Below are 26,368 nucleotides of genomic sequence, written 5' to 3'. Positions count from 1 at the left end.
GATGTTTGTACTATCTATATAAAATTTTAACACCTGCCAGTATTTCATAGAGAACCCATGACATAAAACATGGGTGTTTAAACACAGAATAAATGACATTTACTGTAACATTATTCCTGAAATCTACAGAAATGAGCATGTAACTTAGAATAAAAATAATGTTTTTTGGGAAATGTATATATTTGAAGCTAGAGAGAAAGAAAAAGTACATAGATTTGGACATTCTGGAGATAGATAGATAGATAGATAGATAGATAGATAGATAGATAGATGTGATATGATAAATACTGCATTATGTAACCTTTGATATTTAGCAACTTTAAAGTCATATAGCTATAAGGCATTAAATGAAACATAAAATCTATTATCTTTGTTATTTACTATTAGATTTAAAATGCATTAATCGCTTCTTATTTTCCCAAATGAGTAATTTTGTTTCTTGAGTTTCAAAATTAAAGTTCTGAGAATTTTAAGGATCTATTGTTGCTGGTATTTAAATATTTAAAATGGCAGCACCCAATCTTCCTTGTAGTTATGGAGCCGCCATGTTCCCAACTAGCGTAGGCCTGAGACCACAAGTGGCTGCAGCAGCCCTGCCACCCATGAGACACCAGTGTGGGAGATGGCTCTGCCAGTCTTCCACACTGTCTCCACAAGACTGGGCTTGAGCCCAGACCATCCCACCATCCACATGGTACCCAGTAGAAATGAGACTCTAATGCTTAGATTATCCAAAGGCTTTATAAGTTTGATAATGTTCAATTAACAAGATGCTCACATAATTAGAGGTGTGTCCCAATATCTAACCCTGATATAGGTTGTTACCCAGGACTGCTCTCGATACATGCGTGGTCATCCGTGCCTCCTACATCTCTCCTCCTTAGCTCCACCTCTTCCTTCTCCTCTTCTCCTCTTCCTCTCCTTACTCCTCCCACCTTACTTCCTCCCAACTTTCGGGGAAAATTTCCCGCTACATATTGTTTACAATAAAAATCAGAAAATAAAAAATAGAAAAGAAAAAAAATTGAATAAGACATCTGTGATGGCTATTCCTTGTTGTCAACTTGACTACATCTGGAATGAAATTACAATCCAGAAATGGAGAGCACATTTGTGATCCAGATCTTGATGCAATGGTGGCCATGAAAAGTTCAGGCCTAGGCAAGGTAGTACATGTTTTTAATCCTAGGAGACAGAGGCAAGCAGAACTCTGAGTTCAAGACCAGGCTGGGACAGAGCAAGTTCCAAATTCAGGCATGGTGGAACACACCATTAATCTGGGCCATACCTCTGCTGGAGGCCTACATAAGGACAATGGGGAAAGAGAGTGTTTGTTCTTTGTCTGCTTGCACTTACTTGCTACCAGATCTGTTTGCACCTACTTCTTCAGGATTCCAGCTTACACAAAAGACCAGCTGAAATGCCTAGCCTCATAGGACCAAGCAGCTACTAGATTCTTGGACTTCCCATTCATTGCTGCCCATTGTTGGTTTAGTATACTCCTGAGTCATAGTAACAAAAACAGTATAATGCTGTCAGAAAATCAGACATGTAGACCAATGAGCTAGAATAGAAGGCCAAGAAATAAGCCTAGGCAACTACAGCTGCCCAGATTTTGAAAAAGTTGACAAAATAAAGAATTCCAGTTCTTATTATCAATTCATTTTTTCAGTTTTATTTTAATTTCCAAATCCCCATTCTAACAGGTGAAAGATGATATCTCAATATGCATTATAATACTAACCTTACTTTTTCACTCTTTATATGCATTATGTGTATTTAAAAAAAAAAAGCCTGAAAAATGATTCTTCAGTTAATAACTCCCTTTATTTTGGATCCATGAAAGCAGAGATGGCTCTCGGTTGAACTCTTCTGTATTACACCCATAACATATTAGCAACACAGCACATGTCCTAGTGCAGTTCACAGTCAATATAAGAGTTATAGACTAAATGGGCCAGAGGATGGATTTGCATGATAACTCTGGAAAATCTTCTTAAACAAAGAAGAATGATGACTGGATTGTGGGAGAATAAAGAGATGTGAAAGGATAAATGAGAGGTGTCCCAAATAGTGGAAAGGATATGGAAAGTGCCTCCTGAGGAGTCACAGACACCAGCACAGCAGCAGCAAGTGTGTTCTCCTTTAACGGGGAATGAAGTGCAGCTGGTATGAAGGTGGTACACGGCCAAAAGTATTGGCCACTGGAGTAGTGTCAATGTCCTTTGTATCAACAAAAGATTTCAGGTTAAAATTCTGGACAATGGTGGTCAGAAGCAGAAACAGCTCCATTCGAGCCAGGGCCTCTCCCACACACATCCGCTTTCCTGAAAAACAAAAACAACACAGAGGTTTCTCTCCTTACAGTAGGTTCTGAACTGTTATAAAGGTAGACAGTTGAGTTTGATTCTTAAATGGTGGATGAGTCAAATACTGAATGACTACAAGGATTTTTAAACAGAGATGCACATAACCTTGGACACAAATGTTGTCTGTTCAATTTCTGGTTTAGGAGGTACCCTTCATTCATTAAATATTCACTATAAGCTCTGTATCACAACTTTACTAACAAGTCATACAACTACCTTTGATCTTTCAAGTTGACATCAGTCTTCACTTCACTGCTCTAGTAGCTGAAGGGGAAGCATTAAAGCAACTGAGATACTATGTTCTATTTGTGCTTATGGGAAAATAAACAGCCACAAAATACTTTTATACTCAAAAGTTTTTCATAATTACCTGTCCATATCTATAACTCCTTCCCTTTAAATACAACCCCTGCATCTGCTCACATGAGACAAGATGGAAATGGCTTGGCCTGGACCTTCACATTTTTTTTTCCTGTCTAATACTAAATGCAGGGTTTAACCCTTCTCAGCTCCATTCATAGCTCCCGTCCCCATCGTCCAATGTCATAAAGCTTCACACCTCACCAACTGTCTCAGAAATGCTGCTCTGATACTTTCCTCAAGGACTACAATCTGTAACATTTCTTTATGATTCTTCGTAATCTCCTCAGATAGAAGATGCTGACCACCCGCTCCAGGGCTTCCTCTCTATTCCTGCTTCCCCAACAACATGGACCACTTGAACATTTTGCTATGTCATCTTTTGCATTCCCTTTCCAAATATGAGTTTGCTAAAAGGAAGGGCTCAGTCTGTCACATATGAGAATGTACAATGCAGACCCACATCAAAGTCATAAAAGCACATGGCAAAAAATGAATATGACTCTGTGTGCAAAGACTCGGCACAGAATGGAGCAGTGAGACTGAACATCCAAGGTAAAGAAAACTCCAGAGGCTCTGGAATCACTGCTGAGTGTCTTTCCACATGCCCAAGGTCTTTCTCAGCCTTCATTCTTGTCAGGTTCTAACAGCAGAACATGTCTGCTCCTGTACTTTGTACTTTTGGTACAGTTCCCTGCCTCCTCTTGTCTTATTTCTTTGCTCCCTGTGAGCCAGCCAACTTCCCACTGCCCTGTCAGAATAGTCCTGTGAGTATGAAAGAGTAGGAGGTGAGGAACCTCCCTCCTGACCTCCCCAGGAGCCCAAGCTTGCCTCTCTGACAGCACTAATCCAACTGGATTACAGTGCCCTGTGGACTACCAGCTTCCCTAACTCAGAACTAAGTCTCTTCAGAGCCTAGTCTCTATTATATTCTCTAAAGCACTTGGGTTCCCAGAGCTGTCTAAGAATGGATTGAGATACTTTTCTCATGCAGCTGAGAAAAGTCTAAATGAGGCTCACTTCCAACAGGAGCACTTAGGAAACATAGAGGTATATGCAGAAGCAAAATTCAATTGGCCTATATTTTAGTTTTCTCAAGTCAAAAAGAAAATAAGCTGGATATTCTCAAAACCCTAGTAATGTGGAGAAACAATTAGAATGTGTCATAATCAAGGAACATGTATAGGAATTGAGAGAATTGCTTTGAGGAGGCACAAAGAGTGAAACCACCTGTCCCTGAGGACATGGTAGACAATCCATTTTATCTCAGAATTGTATCTTATGAAATCGGGCCTTGTGGAACATGTCTATGATGTCAAATACTCAGACAGACAGGGCAGGAATATTAAGTCCAAGGTCAGCCAAGACAACAGTACCCGCCAAAAGTTTACCTTGTACCTGAAGTAAAAATAGAAATAAATTGTACTTACCTATTGAGAAAGGCATAAAGTAGTCACTCTTCTTGAAGTTCCCATTTTCATCCAGAAAATGCCCAGGGTCAAATACTTCTGGGTTGGGAAATTCTTTGTCATCATGTAGCACAGAAGTCAATGATGTTACTAAGTCTGTGCCCTGAAAATAACAGATAAAATATGTGAACCCACCCATAGAACTTTTGACCTAAAATTTATCCTCTCTACAAGAAATGCAGGGACAGGGAATAGAGTAGAAACTGAGAGACTGGCTAACCAATAACTAACCCAACTTGAGACCCATCCCATGAGCAAGTACCAATCCCTGACACTGATAATGACACTTGGTTGTGTTTGCAGACAGGAGCTTAGTGTGACTGTCCTCTGAGAGGCTCCACACAGCAGCTAACTCAGAAGGATAAAGAGACCTACAACTAAACAGCAGAAGGAGATTGAAAATTCTTATGGGAGAGTTGGGGAAGGATTTGGGGCCCAGAAGGAGATAAGAACTCTATGGGAAAACAGAGTCAACTAACCTGGACCATTGGGGCTCTCAGAGATGAAACCACTAACCAAAGAGTATACACAGGCTAGACACACACACACACACACACACACACACACACACACACACACACAGCAGCTATGCAGCTTTGTCTTCATGTGGGTCCTGAACAACTGAAACAGGGCTTATCCCAAAAGCTGTTGACCATACATGGGATATGTTCTTCTTAGCTGGGCTACCTTTTCGGGCCTCAGTGCTTCCAGGATGTGCCTAGCCCCACAGAGACTTGATGTGCCAGGGTGTGGGAACACAGGAAATAGGGGGTAGGGGAAGGATTGTGGTAGGAAGTGACCAAGAAAAGGGGGAAGTGAGAGGTATGTTAAAATGAATAAATTTTTTAAAAGTTCAATTAGTAAAAAGGTTCAGTGGTTGCTGAGCAGGTAAAGGCATGCAAGCCTGACAACCTGAGTCTGATCCCCAGAACCCAGAAGGTGGCAGGTAAGAACTGACTCCTGCAAGTGGTCCTCTGACCCACCCTCAATAAATTAATTAATTAATTAATTAATTAATTAAATGCAATTTTAAACATTAACTATGAAAGAAATGAGGTGCTATCATGGCTGCTTTTCCACATTGTCTTAGAAATTCTCATTCATGGAAAAAATACAAAAAGAACACTTTTGGCATTGAAGTTAACCCTAAAAAAATAAAGGATCAATAAAATCTTCAGAAAACAAACAAACAAACAAAGGAACAAAGAAAGAAAAAAAGAAACTATATTTCCACCAGACATAAATAAATTTTAAAGGAGTTCTACAAAGTAAAAGAGGTGTCAGCTTATAAGAAAGAAAAAAAAAAACATGACAATGTACGGAGCTCACAAGTAACAACAGCTCACAGGGTAGTTCAAATGGTTCTAAGATTGTAAGAGAATAAAACACAAACCATTCATCTCTTTACTATGAATGACAAAAAGGAGTAAAAATAATAGCTGTACAAGTATGTAAAAATATAGTTAATAGAAGAAAATAGAAAATACATCAAAATCAAATCGTGGGGCCATAGCTCAGTGCAATAACACATGGCTGGCATGTGCAAGGCCATGAGTTCAATCCCCAGCACTAAAAAGAAAGAAAAAGAAAAGGAGAAAGGAGAAATTTTCAAAATATACATGAGTATGGTGGCTCATGCCTGTAGCCTAGTGCTGGGAGGCAGACATATGGGAATCGTGTGAACTCAAAAGACTGAGAACCACATCAGAAAAACAGTGAGACACTGACTGGGATTTAAAAGTAGGTGTATAGACAGAGTTTTTATTGGGCTGTTTTCTTCTTCCTTTTTGTTGTCATTGTTTGTTTACAGCTTTTGAAACTTTATCAGCATGGTACCTTGCCATTTCAATATAGCTTGTTGAAACTGAAATATGTTTTCTTATTATACAAGGCAAAAATCTACAGTAGACATTCACAAGAAATGAGCAAGGAAGCAAAACACGGTTTTGGAGTATATCACATTGCCACAGAAAAGCATTTAAAAGAGAAAGAAGAAATAAAGAAGCTATAATTAAACCAGAAATGACACTTGGCAAGCAATACTTGCTCAGTGATTACCTTACTATAAATAGCTTAAATTCTCAAATTAAAAAATAAAAAAAAATCACAAGAGACTCAGTGTTCAAAATAAAACAATAACAACCAAATTGTCATATTGTTAACTTATTTCACTTATAGGGACATATATGAACTGAAAGAGATTCAAGCCTAATAAAGCAGAAGTAGCCATGTTAGATAAAATATTCTTTAAGCCAAAATCAGAGAAAGGAGACAAAGATGGTCACTATATAATAGTAAAAGGTTACTTCCACCTCTCCCATTTTGTGTTGGTGGAGGATTAGAATCATATTTTCAATTCAGAAATTACAAAACAAGTTTACCTTGGGAATTACATAATTTCTGAATTTCACATTACAGGTAGCTGCATGGGGCACATTGTTGGGGATGAGGTTAATGTATCTCTGGATCTCGTGCACCATTGCATCTGTGTAGGGCATGCGGGTCCTGTCCTGCATGCAGGGACTCCTGTGTCTGCCAATCACATGATCAATCTCTTCCTGGACTTTAGCTATTAGGACACAATTAAGAAACGGTACATTTGTCATAACAATTCAAGTCTATATGAAGTGTTATAAAGGTATCAGGCCACACACATGATCAATCTCTTCCTGGACTTTAGTTATTAGGACACAATTAAGAAACGGTACATTTGTCATAACAATTCAAGTCTATATGAAGTGTTATAAAGGTATCAGGCCACACACACACACTTAGAAACACACAAATCCCCCCCTACACAAATTAGGCATTAAGATTGACATGTGCAAACAGGTACATTATTGTACACAGTATCCAACACACAGAGATGATAAAATGTTTCAATATGGAAATTCTTATACATGTGAATTCTAATCATTATTGTCTTACTGGAAAAAACACATAACAAGAATTAATTTCACATCTAAATAATAGTGATACTTTAAAATTGAGTCATGGAGCTGGAAGGATATTTCCATGGTTAAGATCACTGGTTGTTCCTCCGAAGGATCCAGATTTAATTCCTAGCACCCATAGGTGGCTCACAAATGTCTATAACTCCAGTCCCAGAATTGATGCCTTCTTCTGGTCCCTGTGAACACCAGGTATGCACATGGTCCACAGACATATGTGTAGGCAAAACAACCAAATACATAAAATAAATAATAAAGATTTTAAACTAAATACTAAATGTCTGTGTGTGTGTGTGTTTGTACATATGTAAAACTTAGTTTCCTGGTTTTTCACTCATACAGTTACCAAAGGCATTCACTTTTAAATGATCTAGAAGTTGTGTCTGTAGTTTCTGTTCACATTTGCAAAAAAAAATAGCTATTTTTATTATTTTATTATACTTCTTGTAAGCAGTTTTACAATAGAGATGAATTACACTCCTATGACTACTTCACACAAAATATTGAAACTCACATACATACTTAAACACACACACACACCAACACAGATGCTACCCAGAGCATCTTTTCATTGAATTCAGAGCTCTGGTGTTTTACTGCCACTCACAGTAACTTTATTTCTTTTACTCATGTTTCTCTTTTTTCAAAATTGGTCTCATTTTTATCTCATCATATGTATACAAATGACATCTGGTGACACAAAATTCTTTCAGGCTATCTGAAAAAGATAGACTTTGCCTCACAGATCTCAGAGTCATACCTGTGACCTCTGTGTGTTTCAGTAGGAGCAAGAGTCCATATCTCAGGGTAGTGCTCGTGGTTTCAGACCCAGCTACAAACACATCGGTTACAGTGGCCAGCAAGCTTTCAATGGTAAACTCCGAATGGGGATTGTGTTTTTCCTGGGAATTTTTATTTTGTTATTAAAGAGTGACCATACATATTAGAGAGTGACCAATTTTAACAATTTTCAAATAATACAAGTTGGTTGACAATAAGCAAATTTAGAATGTGAAGTGAATAAAATATTATAGCAAGTGTACAGTATAGCACAGAATGTAAGTTAACTAGCTTGGTCTTCATTTCTATGCCCTTATTTCTTCCTTGCATCAAAATTGAATTTCTCAGAGCATGCCACACCAGTAACATGACAAAAAGAATCCAGTGATACAAAATTTTCATTCCTTCTTTTTTTTAAGATTTATTTATTACATATACAGCATTCTGTCTGCATTTATGACTGCAAGCCAGAAGAGGGCACAAGATCTCATTATAGATGGTTATGACCTACCATGTGGTTGCTGAGAATTGAACTCTGGAAGAGCAGCCAGTGCTCTTATCTTCTGAGCCATCTCTCCAGCCCTCATTCTTTCTATCTTAAAACACAAATGGCAATGGAGATGGTATACTTCACCTGGAGCATAAGTAGTTTAACATCTGTATGAAGGCTGGAGAAATAAGCCATTAAAAACACTTGTTGCTTTTCTACAGGGCCCAAGTTCTATTCCCAGTATCCATATCTGGCAGCTCACAGCCTTCTGTAATTCTAGCACCAAAGGATCTGACACCTCTGGGTCACTGACAAACAAACACAACACCTATGTATAATTGTATAATAATAATGATATAATAATAAATCTTTAACATCAACATGAATACTCATGTTAAGTGTAAACATGAAAAATGGCAGGCATGCACCACTGTACCCAGAAAGAGTTTGAAGGTTTTGGAGTGTTATACAAAGTTGAATAAGAGTCTCCTGACTATCCCTCTACCTACTGATACATCAACATATGCAGATCAATAAATGTATAAAAATTATATATATATTTATTTATATGTATATATATGCTTTATGTATTCATGTATATAAATATATATTGATTTTTATATGTTGATGTAAAAATGAGTTTAGAGATTAGCACACTTGTGAACTAACAATTTGCTTATATTCATGCACAAATTAAAAGTAAAGGTTAAAAGTACATTGGTCCAATAATTACAATCCAAAGATGCTATCATAAAATTCTTTAAAAGCCCCAACATACAGAATTTTTTGAGTGAAAGGCCATAAGTGAAACACTATCTCAAAGGTTCCCAGTAAGTTGACTCTTAAGTCAGTGACTCTAGGCTAGAGGGGATTAAACATACATGTGGCTCTCTAAACCATGGGGTAATGGTTGCTTTATACAGTTATGCAAGCACCCCTAACAGTGCTACTCACTGGGGAGACTATTTTAACATTGAAAAGTGTAGGTGAGGGAGCAGACAAAGGGAACATTGGATATTATTATTCTGATGAAAATTATTACAGTCATCTTGGCAAACAGAAAGACAGTTCCTCAGAAGAGTAAAAATGAAATGAGCATGAGTCAGCCATTTCACTCTTCATTATACATCCAAAACAAAATGGAAATTAATAAGTGACAGAGATGCTTGCTCTCCTATTATCTCGAGCATTATCCACTGCAAACAACCAAGGTACCTATGAACAAAATTGTGGACTTTTAAAATATGAGAGATTAAAGTTCAAGATGGTGGGGCTGGAGAGGTGGCTCAATAGTTAAGAGCACTGGCTGGTCCTGAGCTCAATGGTGGCTCACGACCATCTCTAACTGTAGTCCCATGGTATCTGATGCCTCTTCTGGTGCATAGAACACCCACACACACAAAATACATGAATAATTTAAAATTTTCAAGATGGCTGAGAATAAGCCAGGATTAATGACATTATTTCAGAATCTATCTTTTCATAATGCAGACTATCATTAAGACACTCCAAAGAAGAAAAAGACCTTGTAGCTGGTTCTTGAATTCAGATATCACTCTACTGAACTCAGTGATTCCCCCTGGGTAGCAAAAGCATTGCACTCTTGTTTTGTTTTAAACAAATACCTGAATAAGTGGAATTTCTTCATGCCAATGCCTACATTTTCAAAGTACCTCAAAGACATTTTTACCCGCTTGTATGTCCAGAATCCTTTCTGTTTACACTTAGCTAAGGTTCTTACCCTCCTCCATATTACCACACACACTCTGAGCCTCTCATCACTTCACTGTGCCTATCTTAAACCTTCACTCATGCTACCTCACTCCAAATACTCAAAGATTAGTAACAAGCCCAAGTCTCATTAGTAACAAAGATTAGTGACAAGCCCAAATCACCAGCTACATTAAGCACAGGTCTGTCATTCTCCTGTGTGATCAAGTCCACTTTTTACTTCAGTGTTTGAAAGTTTGCATTTTTAAGTTGTTTATGCCTAACTCACCCAAAGTGTATCTTTTCTATCCTCATATACCTTATTAAATAATTCTGATTGCTTAACAATTCAATTTTAAATCTTAAGTGAAGCAAGTCCAGTTTGTGCCCACAATAGGAACCTAAAGTGCTCACCAAGTGGTTCTTTCCTGAAAAGTTCAATTTTGCCCAATAAGAATAGAAATAATTGATGAAACATAAGCTAACAAATAACACTTTACCTGTTCCATTTTGATCAGGAAACAGTCAATGAAGTCCCGAGGATTGTCCATGTCCAGTGTTTCTTGGTGTTCTTTCACTCGCCCCAAAATATAACTTTTTATTTTAGTAAAATTTTTAATTACTTTGTTATGACTCCCTGGGAGATAATCGATGAAGGCAGGCAGAGCATTGCAGACCTTAAACAATTTTTGAAAATGTGTTTATTAAGATGAATGTAGTCACTCACATTTGTAATCCAATTACTAAGGAGGCCTATGTAAGGGAATCACCAGAGCCTTTGAGTTTGAGAATAACCCTGGTAGAATACCATCTCAAGAAAAAAAAGCACTGCTCAAACTCCACCTCCTTATCTACTGAGGTAGATCATCAGCTTGTCTGCCCCCCTGAAGATAGCACAGTCTGAAGGCAACCCAGGAGATCTGCTGCACTAAGGGCAACCAGGCAGATCACCAGCTTGTCTGCCCCCTGAAGATCCTACAGTCTAAAGGTCTTCCAGGAGATCTGCTACACCCAGGGCCAGAGGTCTCCCAGGAGACATGCAGCAACCCAGGGACAAAGGAGTCAGGCTCCAGACAGAGAGACCCAGACCAGTTAACACTAAAGATAACTATATGGTAAGAGGCAAGCACAAGACCATAAGCAATAGAAGCCAATATACTCTGGCACCATCAGAACCCAATTCTCCCACCACAGCAAGCCCCAGATAACCCAACACACCAGAAAACCAGAATGTTGATCTAAAATACTATCTCATAAATATAGTAGAGTTCATGAAGGAATATATAAATAACTCACTGAAAGAAATACAGGAAAACACAGTAGAACAGGTAGAAGCACTTGAAAAGAAAACAAGCAAATCCCTTAATGGAATACAAGAAACCACAATCAAGCAGGTGAAGGACTTGAACAAAGTCACCCAAGGCCTAAAAATGAAAGTAGAAACAATAAAGAAAACTCAAATGGAAGCAATCCTGTTAATGGAAAACCTAGGAATGAGATCAGGAGCTACAGATGCAAGCATCAACAACAGAATACACAAGATTGAAGAAAGAATCTCGGGCATAAAGCATACCTTGAGGATACGGACAAAACAATCCAAGAAAATACAAAACATAAAAAAAAAAAAACCTCTTAAACCAAAAGAGCCAGGAAATCCAGGATGTAATGAGAAGACCAAACCTAAGAATAATAGGGATAGAAGAGAATGAAGATTTCCAGTTCAAAGAACCAGAAAACATCTTCAACAAAATCAGAGAAGAAAAAGATGGCCATAAATGGACAAGAAGCCTATAGAACACCAAATAGATTGGACCAGAAAATAAAATCCTCTCATCACATAGTAACCAAAACACTAAATGCACAGAACAAAGAAAGAAGATTAAAAGCTGTAAGAGAAAAAGAACAAATAACATATAAAGGCAGACATATCAGAATTAAACCAGACTTCTCAACAGAGGTCCTGAAAGCCAGAAGAGCCTTGACAGAGTTCATGCAGACCCTAAGGGAACACAAATGCCAGCCCAGGATAATATACCCTTCAAAACTCTTAATCATCATAGATGAAGAAACCAAAATACTCCATGACAAAATCAAATATTAAAAATATCTATCTACCAATCCAGTCCTATATAGGAAACTAGAAGGAAAACTCAAACTCAAGGAGGCAAACTAAACCAAAGAAAAAACAAAAAATTAATCATCTCACAACAAAACCAAAAGGAGAGAATTGCATACACATAATACCATGTACAACAACAAATATAATAGGAACTATCTATCTTTAATATCTCTCAATATCATAGAACACAATTCTGTAATAAAAAGACATAAGCTAACAGACTTGGATATGCAAGCAGAATCCAGGATTTTGCTGCATAAAAGGAACACACCTCAAAGACAAAGACAGACATTACCTCAGAGTAAAGGGCTGGGGAAAAGTCTTCCAAGCAAATGGTCCTAAGAAACAAGTGGGAGTTGCCATTCCCCTATCCAATAAAATAGACTTTCAACCAAAAGTTATCAAGCAAGATAGGAATGGACACTTCATATTCATCAAAGGAAAAATCCACCAAGATGAACTCTCAATTCTGAACATATATGCCCCAAATTCAAGGGCACCCACATTTGTAAAACACTGCTAAACACACATTGGTCCTCATACGATAATAGTGGAAGACTTCAACACCCCACTCTCACCAATGGACAGATCATGGAAACAGAAACTAAACAGAGATACAATGAAACTAACAGAAATAATGAACCAAGTGGTTTTTAACAGATATCTAGAGAACATTTCACTCTAAAACAAAAGAACATAGCTTCTTCTCAGCATCTCATGGTACCTTCTCAAAAATTGACCATATAATCAGTCACAAAACAAGCCTCAACACATATAAGAAGATTGAAATAACCCCATGCAACCTATCAGATTACCATGAACTAAAACTGGACTTCAATAATAACAGAAACAACAGAAAACCCACATACCCATGTAAACTGAACAACTCTCTACCCAATAGGCTGTTTCACTGAATGTTGTCTAAAAGAGCTGTACATAAAAGAGCTGTTAACACTGAAATCTTCAGAGAATATCTTCTTCTCCCCACACTCACTGCCAGACCAGGATCCTGCTGACCCACCCTTTCCAGACTTTGCTTTATCCTTTCTGCCTAGTGTGCACTGTGATCCAGACACCCCAAGGGAAGACACAGACCAAGAAATTCAGCTCCACTTCTTCCTTCCCTGCTTGGTGTACAGCAGTGCTTAGCTATCCCAAGGGAAGTGACAAAAAATGGAATTATAGGGATTACAGGGGCTCATGCTTGTAATTCCAGAGTTTGGGGGGAGGGGCGCAGAGACAAGTAGATGCTCAGGGTCTCCCCTGTATGTTACCTGCAGGCCAGAGACAGACTCTGTCCCAGAAACAAGGTAGAGAGCTCCTAAAAAGCTTGTCCTCTGGACTCCACATGCATGCATACATAACATACATACATACATGTATGACACACACATGCACACAAACACACAAAAGCAAATAAATAAAATAACAAAATATAATAAAGTGCCAGGAGGTGGTGATGCATGCCTTGATCCAAGCACTTCGGATGCAGAGACTGGATAATCTCTGTGAGGTTGATAACGGCATACAGAGCTAGTCTCAGGACAGCCAAGGCTACACAGAGAAACCATGTTGCAAAAAAAAAGTAAAATAAAATACAATATAATTAAGCAAAAATATTTCTAAAAGAAAAAGAGTAGCACAGAGGAGTAGGAAATATGATGTACTGAGATAACCTCTTTCTGAATTCTTGAAGTTTAAAAAAGAGAGTGCTGGTAGTTAGGGGGTCACATAATCATGTTGACTATTATCTTTCCTACAGTTGTGCTGATATTGAGCCTATATTGAACCTCAGCTAGGTCCAGTTGGAGAGTCAGACCCAGTATATCCTGAAGCCTGCCTGAAAGACAACTGCGCAGGTGTACCCAATTGTTTAACCACACTTGTTTATAACCATTTACCCATAAAATAAAATGTTGGGTTTCTTAATGTCTATTGCTTAACTATTCAGAATAGCTAGGAAATGGAACCAGCTTAGATATCCTGCAAAAAATATGTGTGTGTGTGTGTGTGTGTGTGTGTGTGTGTGTGTGTGTGTGTGTGTGTGTGAGAGAGAGAGAGAGAGAGAGAGAGAGAGAGAGAGAGAGAGAGAGAAAAAGGAATGTTGTTTCAGTCATAAATAAAGAGGGTGTGGAGAAAGAGGAACACTCCTCCATTGTTGGTGGGATTGCAAGCTGGTACAACCACTCTGGAAATCAGTCTGGTGGTTCCTCAGAAAATTGGACATAACATTACCTGAGGACTCAACTATACCACTCCTGGGCATATACTCAAAAGATGCTCCAACATATAACAAGGACATATGCTCCACTATGTTCATAGCAGCCTTATTTATAATAGCCAGAAGCTGGAAAGAACCCAGATGTTCTTCTATAGAAGAATGGATACAGAAAATGTGGTACATTTACACAATGGAGTACTACTCAGCTATTAATAACAATGAATTCATAAAATTGTTATGCAAATAGATGGAACTAGAAAATATCATCCTGAGTGAGGTAACCCAATCACAAAAGAACACACATGGTATGCACTCACTGATAAGTAGATATTAGCCCAAAAGTTTGGATTACCCAAGATATAATTCATAGACCACATAAAGCTCAAGAAGGAAGACCAAAATGTGGATGCTTCAGTCCTTCTTAGAACTGGGGACAAAATACTCACGGGAGAAAATACGAAGACAAAGAGTGGAGCAGAGACTGAAAAAAAAAGCCATTCAGAGAATGCCCAACCTGGACATTCATCCCATATACCAAACCTCAACAGTATTGTAGGTGGCAAAAAGTGCTTGCTGACAGGAGCCTGATATAGCTGTCTCTTGAGAGACTCTGCCAGATCCTGACAAATACAGAAGAGGATGCTTACAGGCAACGATTGGACTGAGCACAGGGTCCCCAATGGAGGAGTTAAAGAACAGACTGAAGAAGCTGAAGGGGTTTGAAACCCCATAGGAAGAACAACAATATCAACCAACTAGGCCCCTCCCCTAGAGTTCCCAGGGACTAAACCACCAACCAAAGAGTACACATGAAGGGACCCATGGCTCCTGCCGCATATGTAGCACAGGATGGCCTTGTTGGGCATCAACTGGAGGATAGACCCTTGGTCCTGTGAAGGCTCAAAGTCCCAGTGTAGGGGAATGCCAGGGCGGGGAGGCGGGAGTGGGTTGGGGGGAGCACCCTCATAGAAGCAGGGAGACAGGGGGAGAGTATAGGGGATTTCCAGAGGAGATACCTGGAAAGGGGATAACATTTTAAATGTAAATAAATAAAATATCCAATAAAAAATAATGAAATCATTACATTTTCAGGAAAATGCATGGGGCTGGAGATCTGTGTTTAAGTAATGAAAGTAGAAAGGGAACAATGAGAAAGAAATAAATTAGCAGAAGCAGAAAGAAAGGCAGAAAGATAAGGGGGAGAATTCATCTGAGAAAAAAAATCAGAAGAAAGTACTAGTTAGGGGAAAAAAGAGAACCAGCAAGAGTGGGAAAATGAGGGATGATGTGGGCACTGAGGGAGGGAAATTAATAAGAACAAAGTATAATCACACAGACACACACGGTGGGGGGTGGGGGGACCTCACATCATGATGAAGCTCATCACTTCATGTGCTGATTTAAACTTTTTAACCCTTCCGACTTTATGAATTCCTATGATTCATGTTATTGATGAGGACAGGGATTAAGGAAGTTTGGGCAGTGTGCTATAGAACACAAAGTCACTCCAGCTATTTTTACAGCAATCACTCAACCTCCAGAATGGAACACTGACTTTAAAACTGGGAAGGATGCAAAGATCACGAAGGGTGAAATTGCAAAATTATAAAACAGAGAGGGAGACTTTAAGTAGGAAAAAGGGCAATACAGGAAATGGTGGAAATAGGGATAAATATATCATGTATATAAAACTTCAAATATGAATTTTACTATTTGTTTTACTATGATAATGCTCACCTCAAGAACCATAGACTCTCTTGCCGGGCAGTGGTGGCTCCTTGGCTTGACAGTGAGTGGCCTTATAACCTTATAATGGCACCTTATAACTGGCATGTGGCTTCCTTTTGTTATTGCTGTATCGGGAATCAAACCCAGAACCTTGTGTAAACTACACAAGCTCTCCACACTAAGATTTTATATTCAGCCTCACCCTTTTTTTTTTTCCTTAAGCTACTCCCTCTTGAGTAACTGGGAAGGGGAGAGGGGGTGAAGGAAAAAGGAAGGGAAGGAGAAACGGGTGAAAGAAGGAGGGAGGGAAGTAAAAAGAGAGGGAGGATAAGAAAGACTGATTCTGCTGTCCAACAAAGTTCTTTATTCCAAGCTTTGGGGTAAATATCTGGAAAATAGGCACATTGCACTGAAGTAAAATTTTTAGTTTGTATTAAAAATTTTTAGATTGGTGGGTCCCCATCCTCCACTGGGAACCATGTTTATTTACTGGAGGTGGTCTCTTCAGGTTCTATCTCCTGGCTCTTGGGAATTTTGGCTAATGTCATCCCATTGGGTCCAGGGAGCCTCTCGAATCCCTGGCATCTGGGACTTTCTAGTGGTTCCCCCAAGTTTCCCACCCCCCACAGCTACTTATTTTTATTCATTCTCCTGGCCCTCTGGACTTCTCTCCTGTCTCTTCCTATACCTGATCCAGAATAGTCCCTGTCTAAAAATAATGCAGGAACAAAAATGGAGCAGAGGCTGAAGGAAAGGCCATCCAGAGACAGTCCCACTGTAGGATTCATTCCATCTGCAAACACAAAACCCCAATACTATTGCTGATGCCAAGATGTGCTTACAGACAGGAGCCTGGTATGGCTGTCCTCTGAGAGAATCTGACTAAGGCAGATGCAGATACTCAAAGCCAACCATTGGACTGAGCCCAGAGACCCTAATGGAAGTGGTAAGGGAAGAGCTGAAGGAGTTGAAGGGGATTGCAATCTCATAGAAAGAATAACAGTATCAATTAACCAGACAAATCCAGGGACTTAACCACCAACCAACGAGTATACATGGAAAAATCCATGGCTTTCACTACATATGTAGCAGAGGACTGTCTCATCAGGCATCAGTGGGAGAGGAGGTGCTTGGTCCTGTGGAGGCTGGATGCCCCAGTGAAGGGGGATGCTAAAGGGGTGAGGTAAAAGTGGTTGGTGGGTGGGGGAGCACCCTCTTAGAGGCAAAGGGAAGGGGAGGGGTGGGGGCTCATGGAAGGGAGGCCAAGAAAGGGGATAACATTTGAAATGTAAATGAATAAAATGATTAATAAATAAATACATATCAAAAACTTTTAATTTGATATAGAAATAATAATCATACATGATTTCTTGTAAAGAGAACATCTTTGACTCACCTGCATCCATGGGGAGTTCAAGATTTTAAAGTTTTCATTGAATTTCTCCATCAAGTTGAGAAAATTCTCATCTTTATAATCAAAACGATTGTGGAAAATAACTGAACAGATCACATTGGAGGGCGCACAGCTCAGGATGAATGTGGGATCACAGAGTGAGCCTGAAAGATTGAAAACAGTTTAAAATACCATTAAAACGTGCACGTAAAAATATTTACAGTTTAAAATACCATTAAAACATGCATGTAAATGTCTTTATCTTTAGACTAAAAACAAATTATTTTAGAGTCCTTAAGAAAGTATTGGCACAGAAATTACCATATTGGCAAGAATTTCCACATGCTTTCAATTGAACATCACTGTTTCTTTAGTCCTAGCTTGCTTAATAATCATTGGCTCAATCTTTAAGAGCTTCTCCCTGTGTAACCATCATTCTTTGTGTATGTATTCTAAGTTAAGTTCTAAGAAAACACATCATCACATTTTTTGTTGTTTTTTCAACACAAGGTTTCTCTGTGTAGTCTGGGCTGTACTGGAACTTTCTCTGTAGGCATGGCTGGCCTCAAACTCACAGAGATCCATCTCCCTCTGCATCCCAAGTGTTGGGACTAAAGGTGTGTGCTGCCACTGCCAGGCTATACATTACAAATTTTTTTGAAAATGAGAGCATTTATTTTTATTTTTATTTTTATTTTTATTTTTATTTTATTTTTATTTTTATTTTATTTTATTTTTATTTTTATTTTTATTTTTATTTTTTATTGCTGTTGCCAAGAAGTTACCACTTTTAGGAATACATGAAAATTCAAGTTTTCCGTGTAGAACCTCATCTCTCTTTGCAATTTCTACACTATTAAGGAAGAAAATAGCAACCTGGAAACATTTTATGTCCAGTGAATAGCTGAAGGAGTCATGTCTACCACAGCCAGCAGAGAACACTATCGAGGAGAAATAGATTATAGGAAATTCAGCATTCATCAGAACAAATTTGAAAGAACATAAATACCTATATCAAAAAAATAGTAGCAAAACACAAGCACCAATTCTTAGAGATGTGTTTACCTAAAATAAAGGTGAAATTAAAGTAATTTCAAATGAAAATCTAAATGGGACAAATACAGAGTTACATTAATAAGTGGAGTCCTTTAATTCGTTCATTTCAACATTTAAAAAGAAAAAATACCGAATTTTGTGTCCCTGGTCACCAGGCATATCACTTTAACTTATTTATATAAAGCCTACCCTCCTTTGAAATTCTGGGTTACTATCCTATATAGCCATCAACAGGGTCTATACTTTTTTTTATTCAACAGTCATTTAAGTCAATTTTATCATAAGAAACAAAAGCAGAAGAAATATTAATTTTGCATTGGCATATTTAAATAAAATAGTGTTGATTCAGACAGTGTGGTATAACAATCCGGATCCCCTGCCCTTCCGGATGACAGCATAGCAAACTCAGAGGCAAATTCTAGATTACAGAGTGAGATGCTGTCTCAAAACCAGTTTTTAATCAAATCACCAATAAGTCAACAAGTTTATATCATAGATATAGTAAAATGAAATGCATGTAATGAATGAAAAGTATGTACCTGTGTAGCTTGCAAATGTCATTGTATCCTGACAACTACAAATTCTAAATATATATCCTGGCAACTGGGAGCTTACAGGACACAGACTTGCATGCAGGCAAGACACCCATTCACATAAAGAAACACTGAAAATAAATAAATATCAAAAATTTCATTAGATTTCTAATCTGTCCTTACATTTAGGAGAGATAATTAAACTGAGGTAACTTGGAACCCAAGCTGAAAAATCAAATTCACTTTGACAATAATTATAATAAATGTTCCAAGCCATAAATTCAATGTTTTAAGATGCACCCAAAACTTCCTTTTTATCTAGATATGTAGAGGGCAGCAAATCGGATGAGAATCATGGGAAAGACTGGTGGTTATATAGCCCAAGAGAAGCCACACAATTCTGCATAGGGTCACTCAGGGAGAACATCAGGGTTGGCTTGCAGACAGGAGCAAAGAGAGGTCAGGAAAGCATATTCCATCTTACACAGGAGGAAGGAGGCAGGGCAGAAACACTGAGTGAAGTTCATTGAGAGTAAATTCTGTGGGATCTGGATGCCCTTCGGGATCCCACACCTTGCTGTAATGTGACCTAGAGCAAAGAAAACACAGGACTTCCATTTGTGAATTTGGTAAAGAAAACATTTGGGAGAATGAACTGGTTGGAAAATCAAAGGCATGCTTTCTGTGTCAGAAAATAGCTAAACATGGGTGTAGAGGTCCCTCCCAAGATCTGGAAGACATCCATGAATCAAAAAGAGTAAAACAGAGAAAACTAAAATGTGGCTAATAAGCAAATTACAAAGGATAGAATGAAAGCTAATTTACAATTAGCAGAAGATAGGGTAAAGTTAATAGTAGTTGAAATATGGTTAAGTAAATAATGTCACCGGGCAGTGGTGGCGCACTCCTTTAATCCCAGCACTTGGGAGGCAGAGGCAGGCGGATTTCTGAGTTCCAGGCCAGCCTGGTCTACAGAATGAGTTCAGTTCCAGGACAGCCAAGGCTACACAGAAAAACCCTGTCTCGAAAAACATAAATAAATAAATAAATAAATAAATAAATAAATAAATAAAGTCATACATGTTCTATATTAGCAGAATTCATCATAGTACATACTGACCTGAGAGATACGAAAAACCATAGCAAATAGTTATTAACATCAAGTAACTACTTGACTGACAACTTTTAAACAGCCCTTTGTTTACAGGGTAAACACAACTGATGAAAGTAGCAAAAGAAAATAAAAATATGAAAACCATCATTACTGGCAGAAGTTGCAGGCATGGGTCTTAAAGCAAATACGTGTCACTGTGTCACTAAAGCTGATCAAACAGATGCAGAATACCTCAATGGCAAAATATGTCACTTTCTCATCTTCCATGAAAATATGAGTTCAATCATGTCATGTACGCTTAACAAATACTATCCAAGAAAATATTCTAAATAATAAAGTCACAATGACACTACAGGAAAATGTTACCCTGTATGAATTTTAATGAGGCTTAACACTTTCTATCTTCATGATGTTCTGTTTTGAAAGCAACTGGGTCAGAATGGGATTCTATGACTATTTTGTCCATACTGTCGGCACAATCAGCATGTACAAACATGAGGACAGACAAGCAACGCTCTGTCCTTGGGCACTAGCATGAGAGCTAAGGGCCGCTGCCTAAAAGGAGCTGGCTACCACTGCAGTGTTGAAAGGGCATGTAGAGGAAGAGCCAGGCAAACAAGTACCCACCATTTGTTTTCCTTAGTTCTTCCACAAGACAGGATGCTTCCTCTTGAATTCGATCCTCGATGCTCCTCTTCCCCATCCCAAAATTCCTCAAGGTCATGAGTGAGAAGCGCCGAAGCTCCTTCCATTTTTTCCCATTGCTGAAAATGACCCCTACCAGGACAGGAAATGAAAACTAGAAGGGAGACCCCAGGCAATGGAGGGAACAGGACCCTAACTGCAACTTGACTACCGGCCTGTGGTGGTTTGAAATGCTTAGCCCAGGGAGTGGCACTATTTAGTGGTATGACATTGTTGCAGTAGGTGTGGCCTTGTTGGAGGAAGTGTGTCACTGTGGGCATGGGCTTTAAGACCTTCATTTTAGCTGCCTGGAAGGCAGTCTTTTCCTAATAGCCTTCAAATGAAAAAGGAGAACTCTCAGCTGCTCCTGCACCGTGCCTACCTGGACACCACCTTGTTCCCATCTTGATGGTAATGGACTGAACCTCTGAACCTGTAAGCGAGCCCCAATTTAATATTATTCTTATGAGTTGCCTTGGTCATGGTGTCTGTTCACAGCAGTAAACCCCTAACTAAGACACTGCCTAAGGAGCTTTTCCTGTCTAATCCCTATGGTCCCTTCTCAGCATACACATGCCTACACATGCATGTGCATACATGCACATATGTGCATGTGCATACTTACCCAGACCATTATTCGTTCTTTCAACAATTGGGAAACTACCCCTCCCAGAAAACTCCTCTCCAAGGTCATCCAGGGCTTCTTTTACTGCTTCATATCCATGTACCACCACAGTAGGCTTCAGACCAAAGTACAGAGTGAACACAGGGCCATAGACTTTTGAGAACTGCAAATAAGAAAGGAATTATAAGTAACAGAAGAAGAATCTAAGCTAATGTGAGCATCTTACTGTCCACATTTCTGGTCTGCCAACCACAACATCAAATTTAGATTCAATACATAAAAAGCTGTTTGCTATAGCTTTCACATCCAGCGTGTGTCTTGTTTACCAGAAGATGTCCAGACAAACCAATGTGCAAACTGTCAGAACTGTGACACTTTGAAGTAAGTTTATCTGTGAATTTACAGATAAAGACACTGAGGTTAAAAGAATCTCAAATTCATTTTACTTTCCCATGGGTTAAAAATTCAACACTCAGATTTGAAACCCTTCTCAGTGGGTCTCTGATACTTGGCCAATGAACTAGTGTTGGGAGCCCTTTGCCACTTCTCTGGAGCAGAAAGAGAAAAAGAAAAAAGAAAAGGAAAACTCTGTCTGCTGGGCAGAGTCAAGGTGGATCAGGGTCTGTTGGCAGATTTCTGCAGGGTGATTGATGGTAAGAGGGAGCCTGGTAAGGTCAAGCGAAAGGCTTGAAGCACTAGAGATTCTGATGGGATGGATGGTAGGAGCTTCACCTGCTCCCAGCACCAGGCCCCTGTCACATAGCCACCGCCCCCCCCACATAAATTTGTGGCCATCAGTCATGTAAGGACAATGCCCCCAATCGCTTCCACATGTGGATGAGACATCCCTAACATCTCAGACCAAGACAACAGGAAAAATGCTATGACCACTGTCAAATAGGCTCCATGCTAATGAGGTACCTAGAGGCCCAGAGGGCATTCCCAAACAACCCTCCCTGGAAATGGTATTTAATCTCAGGCCCACACTGAGAAGTGGGGGTATGGTTTTATGCATCCATTATCCACCATGACAATAAACTGTTTAGAACAATGAATTGTCTCTTTTCATTGAGATCACCGTTGGGAGCCATGGAGAAGACCTTCAACCGCAGAGCGGCAGTCTAGTCTCCTGTAGAAGGCCTCTGCACTCCCAGCCATGATCACCATCAAGCCAAGAACTATCGCTACTGGGATCAGCCGAAGCTCTTCTCCTCGATCCCTGCCCTGCCACCCCAGCCCTGGGCTAGATGCAGCCTGTGGGCCCCCAACTCTGTTCTCTGCTCTTCTGCAACTCCAAGTGGTGCCTTGTTGGCCAACAACCTGAGAACCCCACGGCCAGGCCTCATAGCAGGCCCAAGGACCCCCCGAACCAGCTCCAGCTTTCCCATGCCTCAGACTGCACCCCTGAAGCGGTGTCTCGGTGCTTTCCTACAGCCCAGCATCCACCCTGGAGGCAGCGTGGGCCTCCCCAAGCATCTCTACCTAGGGTGGAGTGGGCTCGGGCTCACAACCCTACAGATTTCCTGGCCTGATGAGGCATGGAACGGTAACAGGAGGTATACTTGAAGCTCACAGTGAGAAGCTGAAGCTTCTATTGTATTGACCTTGGTAGAAGTCTTTGGATGGGAACAGATGTCTTATGTGTATATTTCAGCAGTTGTTTCTGTTAGCTTGTGGCTATGTTTCCCATGGTACCGTGAAGTATAAAAAGGCTAAGAAAAACAAACACACCTCAAGGCTGGCATGGTATAGAATGAACTGCAGCCCTCTCAATTCTAAATCTTGACTTTGTATCTTTTTTCTGCCTTTCCTATAAACATGCTCACTTCCCCCCTCAAAAGCTGTTCAACTTCAAGATAGTAGACCACACAAACCAGTCCCCTGTGTCCACACTGAAACAAATACTCAACTATGAAGACTTTGCTTCAGGATTCTGCTGAGCGCTTCTCACAGGGTCACTCAATTACCCTATGATAAATACTGGAAACCTACCTAAAGGGGTTTGAGGCCCCATGGGGAGAGCAACAATACCAACCAACCAGAGCTCCCAGGGTCTAAATCACCAGCCTGGGAGCACATAGGGAGGGACCCATGGCTCCAGCTGTATATGTAGGGGAGGATGGCCTTTGTCGGGCATAGGTGGGAGAGGAGGTCCTTGGTTCCATGAAGGCTGGTTGCCCCACTGTGGGGGAATTCGAGGGTGGAAAGGTGAGGGTGGGTGGGTGGGTGGGGGCACACCCTCATAGAAGCAGAAGGAGGGGAGATGGGGTAAGGGGTATGGGGGGGGGAATGGGGAAAGGGGATAACATCTGAAATGTAAATAAATAAAATAGCCAATAAAGAAAAAACTCTCCCTAGGAAGCTTGCAGGAGTCGATGTGAATGACCTTAGCTGAAATGCCCAAAAGTGGGGATACAGAACCTGAAGAGACCACCTCCAGGAGACAGACAGGACCCCCAGTGGAGAGATAGGGACACAAACCCACCTTCAAAATTTTTGACCCAGAATTCGTCCTATCTAAAAGAAATGCAGGGACAAAAATATAGGAGAGACTGAAGAAATGGCCAAACAGAGACTGACCCAACTTGAGACTCATCCCATGGACAGGCATCTGACACTATTAATGATATTATGCTGTGCTTGAAGATAGGAGCCTAAAATAACTTGAAAGGCTCTACCGGAAGCTGATTGAGACAGATGCAGACACACACAGCCAAGCATTGGATTTAGGTCAGGAACCCCTATGAAAGAGTTAAGGGAGTGATTGGAGGCCCTGAAGGGGATAGCAACCCCACAGGAAGACTAACAGTGTCAACTAACCTGAACCCCTGGAAGCTCCAAGAGACTGAGAAACCAACCAAAGAGCATACACCAATCTGTAGCGGCAGCACATATGTAGCAGAGGGCTGCCCTGTCTGGCCTCAGTGGAAGAGGATGCACCTAGTCCTGCAGAGACTTGGTGTACCAAGGTGAAGGCATACCCAGAGAGGGCACCCTTTCAGAGGTATAGAGGAGGAAACATGGGGAGAGGAATTCAGTGAACAGGGACCAGGAGGAGAGTAGCATTGGGGATGTTAATTAGTTAATTTAAAATATTATCATATTACTAAAATAACAGAAATCTCTCTCTAGGTGAGTGTGATGCCAGGCTGTCTGCTATCCTGATATGACTGAGTAAAGAGCAGACAGCAAGCAGAGCAGCACAGGCAGCATCCCACAGGACAAGCTCTTCCATGCCGCTCGCTCATCCATAAGTTCTGACAGAAACAATGAGGCCCCACTGGACCTTACTAGTTCTGTTTCCTTCACATATGTTTAGTGTTGACTCGGATTCCTTGATATCAGACATAACTTGTTTCTTTGAAGAAATTTAATTATTTTGGTTGGCTAACCTAAAGATAATACACATGTACATAGATGATGCCTCCAGTAAACACTCAAAATGATTCCAATACCTTTTATCTTGTGCAAAAAGTTGTAGCTAAGAATCATGAAACAATGAAAAAGTAGCTGTTCTCTCTGCTATATGGATTTTATCTTACAGTGTAAAAAAATGTCTATCCTGGACAAATACATTATCTCATTCAATCATTTCTGACAATGAGAAACCAAATGTGAAAATCCACACTGCACATTTGCCATAGGATAACATAGTTTAACCCCAGAAATGTACTTATTTAACAGCAGAGAGTCGTTCTTAGCTTTCAGTCACTATGTAGCAAGGATACTTACATTGGTAAAGGATTTGCTGATGTCCTTCACGTCTATCTGAAGGATGTTTCCAATAATTGGGAGAGGAGTGGGGCCAGGAGGGAGCTTCCCTCTCCCAGAGTTTTGTCTCCAGAGTGAGAGGAGAAGCAGACAGGAGATAGTGAGCACCAGGACCAGGACTGGATCCATGATAGCCTTCTCTTCTCAGGAAGACTCCTGTGCGTTTGCAGCCCAGGGCTTTTATAATGTTAGCTGACACCTAAGTGACCAATCAGTTATGTGCAGTTTTATCTATCTTCTGAGCGGACTCTGGCCTGCTGGCAAACAGGAAAAGAAGATCTTTACAATTGTTCTCTTGAGCCGGGCGGTGGTGGCGCACGCCTTTAATCCCAGCACTTGGGAGGCAGAGGCAGGCGGATTTATGAGTTCCAGGCCAGCCTGGTCTACAGAGTGAGTTCCAGGACGGCCAGGGCTACACAGAGAAACCCTGTCTCAAAAAACAAAAAAAAAAAAAAACCAAAAAAAAAGAAAAAGAAAAAAAAAGAAACAATTGTTCTCTTGGGAGGAGATTTTACCAACTATGGTGAGCTAGTCTGGAGTTGGACTTAACTCAGACATTGTTGAGTCTTTTGTTGTTGTTGTTGTGCTTTTGTAACTTGGTATAGGGCAGATTTCAATACCCTCAGAGTTCCAGTTGCATCTTGAAGCCTGAACTAAGCTGTAATAAAATAAATATGTGGGTTCTTGTATTCATCTTGGTGTGCATGCATGTGAGTGCATATGCATATGTATGTAGATCTCTCTCTCTCTCTCTCTCTCTCTCTCTCTCTCTCTCTCACACACACACACACACACACACACACACACACACACACTGAGGAATCCTGAGACAGAATCCTGTCTCAGGATTCCTCAGTGAACCAAGAAATCTTCAAGGATCCTCTTGTTTCTGCCCTCACCCTGCCCATCACTGAGGTTACAGACATGTACTACCGAGCCCAGCTTTTACATGACTATTGGGGAATTGGACTCAGGTCTTTGTGCTTGCACAGTGT

General features: G+C 40.0%; 1 protein-coding gene across 2 annotated transcripts; it reads right to left on the bottom strand.

The window, feature by feature from the left end:
- Positions 1 to 1,680: 1,680 nt before the first annotated feature.
- Positions 1,681 to 25,540, bottom strand: LOC117707817 (cytochrome P450 2C55). 2 transcript variants are annotated; one of them, XM_034501361.2, is made up of 9 exons: positions 25,335 to 25,539; positions 21,603 to 21,765; positions 20,921 to 21,070; positions 17,594 to 17,754; positions 10,630 to 10,806; positions 7,910 to 8,051; positions 6,580 to 6,767; positions 4,160 to 4,301; positions 1,681 to 2,327 (listed from the first exon to the last, which is right to left on the bottom strand). In XM_034501361.2, the coding sequence occupies exons 1-9, from the start codon at positions 25,500 to 25,502 to the stop codon at positions 2,146 to 2,148; spliced, it is 1,473 nt and encodes a 490-aa protein (XP_034357252.1). In that variant the 5' UTR covers positions 25,503 to 25,539; the 3' UTR covers positions 1,681 to 2,145. The 2 variants fall into 2 exon arrangements, with proteins under 2 accessions (XP_034357252.1, XP_076776434.1); XM_076920319.1 differs by lacking the exons at positions 1,681 to 2,327; positions 4,160 to 4,301; positions 6,580 to 6,767 and adding an exon at positions 6,814 to 6,878 and having other exon boundaries at positions 25,335 to 25,540.
- Positions 25,541 to 26,368: the final 828 nt, after the last annotated feature.

This window comes from Arvicanthis niloticus, chromosome 1 (genome assembly GCF_011762505.2).
Source record: "Arvicanthis niloticus isolate mArvNil1 chromosome 1, mArvNil1.pat.X, whole genome shotgun sequence".
In the NCBI taxonomy this organism is placed as follows: Eukaryota; Metazoa; Chordata; class Mammalia; order Rodentia; family Muridae; genus Arvicanthis; species Arvicanthis niloticus.
Note: the sequence above shows the minus strand (reverse complement) of the source record. Positions and strands in the feature narration are given on the sequence as shown.

What these genes read in the sequence shown, in the direction of transcription:
- LOC117707817 (XM_034501361.2), bottom strand. Translation starts at nt 25,502, where the DNA reads ATGGATCCAGTCCTGGTCCTGGTGCTCACTATCTCCTGTCTGCTTCTC. An exon ending in TCCTGATCAAAATGGAACAG is followed by an intron (nt 8,052 to 10,629) that starts GTAAAGTGTTAT and finishes AAAAATTCCCAG; the next exon opens with GAAAAACACAATCCCCATTC. An exon ending in GAAACACACAGAGGTCACAG is followed by an intron (nt 6,768 to 7,909) that starts GTATGACTCTGA and finishes GTGTCCTAATAG; the next exon opens with CTAAAGTCCAGGAAGAGATT.